Raw genomic sequence first — 5,000 nt, 5'->3', positions numbered from 1 at the left:
GCTGGGGCTGACCCGCCCCCGAAGCCGGCCCGGCCGGCCGGCCGGCGGCTCGGCCGCGCGGCACCACCGGACGTGCTAGAGGAGACGGCGACCCGACGAGGCGGGCGCGGCCCGGTCCCCGAGGCCCCTTCGGCCGGGGCGGCTCGCTCGGCAGCGGGCGGCGGCGCGGCGACCCGCTGCGCTCTCCGGCGCTACCTGCGGGCGGGGGGCGCTTCCCCCCGAGCCTTTTTCTTTCCTCCCTTTTCTCTCTCGCCTCTCTCTGGCTCGCCGTCGCGGCTCCGGCCGCACCGCCGCCCGGCGCTGCGCGCGGCCGGCACCCACGGGCGCCACCCGGACCCAGGCCGGCACCGGCACCTCGCCTGTTTTTACCCAAGGACACCTGAAAAGCTCGCGGGGCCGCGCGGCCGTCACACAGCTCGGTACGGTGAAGAAGCCCCTCCCCGGCGGGAGGGGCGACACCTCGCCTGCCACGGGAAGCCCACGGGCAGAGGAGACCGCCCGGCCCGAACACCGGCCTCCGCCGCGCCTCTCGGCCGGCCACGGAGGAGCGCCGGCCCGCCGGGGGCCCTCTCCCACGCCTCCCGAAAAGCCTCATCCATCGTCACTCGGGGAACGGCCCCACGGCCACTCTCGCTCAGCCTGCCACTACGCGGAGGACGGCACGTGCCCCAGGCCGCCGACGCCGGCGGCCCGCACGCTACTCTCCACGGCTCTCTCCCGGCCCGGCAGGAGGCGGGTGCCGCCGGACGCCCGGCTCCGGACAACCCACGCTTCCGGCCCCGCCGGGCCCACGGCCGCCCCCCGCAGAGCGGCACACCTCCAGCGTGCGAAAGCGCCACCGAACGTGCCGCGGGGCCACCGGCTTTCGCCCGCCTCGCGGCCGTCGGCTTCCCCCAGAAAGGCCGGGGGACGGCGACGGGGAGAAAAACAAAAAGCCCCCGAGAAAAAAGCACGCGCGCCTCTCGCTCGCCGTGCTAGCCACGGCCGCCCGGGGCTCGGGGCGGGGCCCGCGCCCCTCGCTCCCCGATTCCCTCTCGCTGCCCACGGGCTCGCGCCTCGGCGGCGGCCGGCCGCTGCCGGGCCGCTCTCGCGCTCTCACGCACTTTCTCTTCCCTGGCGCGCTCGGCGTGCTGCGGCTTAAGGCCGCCGGAGCAAAAATCAAAAAAAACGGAAAAAAAAGGCCGGGAGGGCGCCCCACTTCGCCCGCAACCCGGCCCCCGGCCGACAGACCTTCGCGGAACCCAGCCCTCCGGCAGCCAGGCCGGCGGGGCAGGCCCGACCGCACGGGCCGCCCGGCCGCCGTGGCTCTCGCGCCGGCCTAAGAGGAGGGAGGGGCGAGGCGCCGCCGCCTCGCCCGCCAACGGCCATCGTGCGTCCCCAGGGCTCCCCGGCGACTCTGTCGGGTTCTCGGTCTGCCGGCGCGGCCGCCGGCCACAGCCTGGCCGGCCGGCGCCGCCGCCTTCGGCCCGCTGGGCGGGTCCCCGGCTTAGGGCCGAGGAAGGGGGAACGAACAAAAGAGCCGAGGCGCGCCGAGGGCGCCGCCTCGCCCGACCATCGGGCGGTCCCGTCACCGAGCCCCTCCGGCAACCGGCCGGGCCCAGGCGAGGCCGCACGCCCACCGCCAGTCCCCGGCACGCCGCCGGCACCGCTGCCGCCCGGCAGCCGAGGACAGGGCGCCGCCACCCAGGCCCGGGCCATCTTCGGGGCTCTCGGGAGGCGGCCGGGGAAAAAGCCCGCGCGGGCTCGGCCCTTCGAGCCCCGGCCGCCAACCGCCCGCAACAATGCCCGCCGCCGCCGCCGGACGACGGGCGCCGGCTTAAGGCCGGCCCACCGAAAGGACGAGACGCCGCCGCCTCGCCGCCCTCGCACACCATCGCCTTCGCCCGGGGCCCTCAGGGAGCCGGCAGCCGCCACCGGCTCGGGCTGGACGCTGCTGTCGGGCCCCCGCGGGCCCCCCTCGGCCGTCCCAGTCCCGCACTCCCTCGGCTGCGCTTTCGCGCTCGGCTCTCGTCTTCCTCTCCCGTCATCGGGCCCGCCCGAGGAAGCCGGTCGAGAGCCCCGCGGCTTTCTCGCGCCGGCCTTCCTGCCGCTCGTGGGGTTGGCCGGCCCGTGGCACGCGCCGAAGGCCGCGCGGCAGCAGACGCGGAAGAAAAGGGGCCCTCGGAACCCGCGCTGCTAGACAACCCCTGCCCACAATACGGACAGACGCGTCCTGGCGCCGCCGCGCCTCCGAAGCGGCTCGAGGCTCCTCAGCGGGGAGGCGCGCGAGAGCAGGCCGCCTCTCGCCTAGACCTAACCGGAGGCGGCGCCCGACAGCGACCCCTTGGCCGACTTCCGGGGCCGGCCGCGACAACAGGTCTACCCCGAAAATGCCGACAGGCGCCTAAGTCCCGCCGGAGCCGGGTAGACCTGGTGGCCCTGCGCCGGGACGCCGCCGGGGCGCAGGCCGCCGGCGGCGGCCGCGGCGGCCGCATCGGCCGGCTCCGGAACCGGGTAGACCTGATGCTCGCCAGCCCCGGAACCGGGTAGACCTGATGCTCGACAGCACCCGGCGGGGCACGAGGCCGGCCGCGCCCGACTGGGCGAACGGGTCGGCCCGGAAGCCCGGGCCAACAGGTCTACCCGCCGGGCTCGGGCACCAGGTCTACCCGCCGGGCCCGGACACCAGGTCTACCCGCCGGGCTCGGACACCAGGTCTACCCGCCGGGCCCGGACACCAGGTCTACCCGCCGGGCTCGGACACCAGGTCTACCCGCCGGGCCCGAACACCAGGTCGACCCGCCTAACCCGAACGCCAGGTCTACCCGCCGGGCTCGGACACCAGGTCTACCCGCCGGGCCCGGACACCAGGTCTACCCGCCATGCTCGGACACCAGGTCTACCCGCCGGGCTCGGACACCAGGTCTACTCGCCATGCTCGGACACCAGGTCTACCCGCCGGGCTCGGACACCAGGTCTACCCGCCGGGCTCGGACACCAGGTCTACCCGCCGGGCTCGGACACCAGGTCTACCCGCCGGGCTCGGACACCAGGTCTACCCGCCATGCTCGGACAACAGGTCTACCCGCCGGGCTCGGACAAGAGGTCTACCCGCCGGGCTCGGACAAGAGGTCTACCCGCCGGGCTCGGACAACAGGTCTACCCGCCGGGCTCGGACAACAGGTCTACCCGCCGGGCTCGGACAACAGGTCTACCCGCCGGGCTCGGACAACAGGTCTACCCGCCGGGCTCGGACAACAGGTCTACCCGCCGGGCTCCGAGAGCAGCTGTACCCACCGGCACCCCCGCCGCCGAGCCCAGTCGGCCGCCGCCCTGCCACCTTAAGAGAGTCCCAGCTACTCCCCCTCTGGACCCGCGCCGCGGACAACGCCCTCTCTTTCCCACTCGGAGCCCCGGGCAGGAACGGCGGCGCCTCGGCACCCGCCGAGGGCCTCGGCTAAGCGCTCGGAACCCGCTCCAGCCACCCGACTCGGAGAGCGGCTCGAGCCGACGAGCCCGGACCACAGGTCTACCCGCTGCCCCGGGACACCAGGTCTACCCGCCGGCTTCGGACCAGGGGTCTACCCGCCGGGCACGGACGACAACTCTACCCGCTGCGCACCTCTGCGGCCGAGCCGAGGCGGCGGCAGCCGTGCCACCCGGGCAGAGTCCCGGTTGCTCCCCCCGTTTCCCCGCCCCGCAGAGAACGTCTCTTCTTTCACCCTCGGGGCAGGGGAAAGGCTGCTACGCTCGGAGCGCCGGGCAGAAAGCGCAGCGCTAAGCCCCGAGACCGGCTCTAGCCGCTACTCTCGGACATCGGCTCTTCCCGGCGGCGCCGAGGCGGCCGAGCCCGGTCGGCCGCAGCCGTGCCGCCTAAAGAGAGTCCCAGTTACTCCCCCGGCTTCCCCGCCCCGCAGAGAACGTTTCTTCTTTCAGCCTCGGGGCAGGGGAAAGCCTTAACGCCGGAGAGGAAGTCTGCCGCAAAGGGCCACGGGAGATGGAGTCCCCGCAACGAGCCCCCCGGGAGAGTACTGGACGGAGCATGCGCGCTGGAAGGACTCGCTAAGAACTGTGGGAAATCGGGGAGGTCGGGGCAGGGCCGGAAGGGCACGCCGGCGCGCCGACCGACGGATCGAGCGGTCGCACGCCGTCTGCTCGCTCCGTGAATTCGGTGCCACGCTCGGAGCACCGGCCGGAAACGGCAGCGCTTCGGCGCCGGCCGAGGGCCCTCGCCGAGCCCTCGGAGCGGCTCTAGCTGCCGGACCTGGACAGGAGCTCTACCCACGGGGCTCGGAGACCGGGTCCACTCGCCGCCGGGCGGCGGCGCCGCTCCGGCTCTAAGTCCGCCGGTCGGCGGGAAAAGGTCTACCCGCATCCGGGCCGGCCGGCGGCGCCGCTCCGGCTCTAAGTCCGCCGGCCGGCGGGAACACGTCTACCCGCGACCGGGCCGGGCGGCGGCGCCGCTCCGGCTCTAAGTCCGCCGGTCGGCGGGAACACGTCTACCCGCATCCGGGCCGGGCGGCGGCGCCGCCCCGGCTCTAAGTCCGCCGGTCGGCGGGAACAGGTCTACCCGCATCCGGGCCGGGCGGCGGCGCCGCTCCGGCTCTAAGTCCGCCGGTCGGCGGGAACACGTCTACCCGCATCCGGGCCGGGCGGCGGCGCCGCTCCGGCTCTAAGTCCGCCGGTCGGCGGGAACACGTCTACCCGCATCCGGGCCGGGCGGCGGCGCCGCTCCGGCTCTAAGTCCGCCGGTCGGCGGGAACAGGTCTACCCGCATCCGGGCCGGGCGGCGGCGCCGCCGCTCCGGCTCTAAGTCCGGCGGCCGGCGGGAACAGGTCTACCCGCATCCGGGCCGGGCGGCGGCGCCGCCGCTCCGGCTCTAAGTCCGCCGGTCGGCGGGAACAGGTCTACCCGCATCCGGGCCGGGCGGCGGCGCCGCTCCGGCTCTAAGTCCGGCGGCCGGCGGGAACAGGTCTACCCGCATCCGGGCCGGGCGGCGGCGCCGCTCCGGCTCTAAGTCC

The 5,000-nt window shown here is 75.3% G+C and overlaps 1 protein-coding gene across 1 annotated transcript in view; it reads left to right on the top strand.

The window, feature by feature from the left end:
• The window catches only part of LOC135408472 (collagen alpha-1(I) chain-like), a 3,893-nt gene extending 1,364 nt beyond the window's left edge, over nucleotides 1-2,529 (top strand). The window contains exons 2-3 of the mRNA XM_064643628.1: nucleotides 1-912; nucleotides 979-2,529. The exon at nucleotides 1-912 is cut by the window's left edge and continues 72 nt beyond it. Of these exons, the coding sequence (XP_064499698.1) occupies nucleotides 1-912; nucleotides 979-2,529 (2,463 nt within the window). The remainder of the gene's footprint in view (nucleotides 913-978) is intronic.
• The last annotated feature ends 2,471 nt before the right edge of the window (nucleotides 2,530-5,000 follow it).

The sequence above is a fragment of the Pseudopipra pipra genome, unplaced genomic scaffold, assembly GCF_036250125.1.
Source record: "Pseudopipra pipra isolate bDixPip1 unplaced genomic scaffold, bDixPip1.hap1 HAP1_SCAFFOLD_49, whole genome shotgun sequence".
NCBI lineage: Eukaryota > Metazoa > Chordata > Aves > Passeriformes > Pipridae > Pseudopipra > Pseudopipra pipra.
The sequence above is the reverse complement of the archived record's forward strand: the minus strand, read 5'-3'. Positions and strand labels throughout refer to the sequence as shown.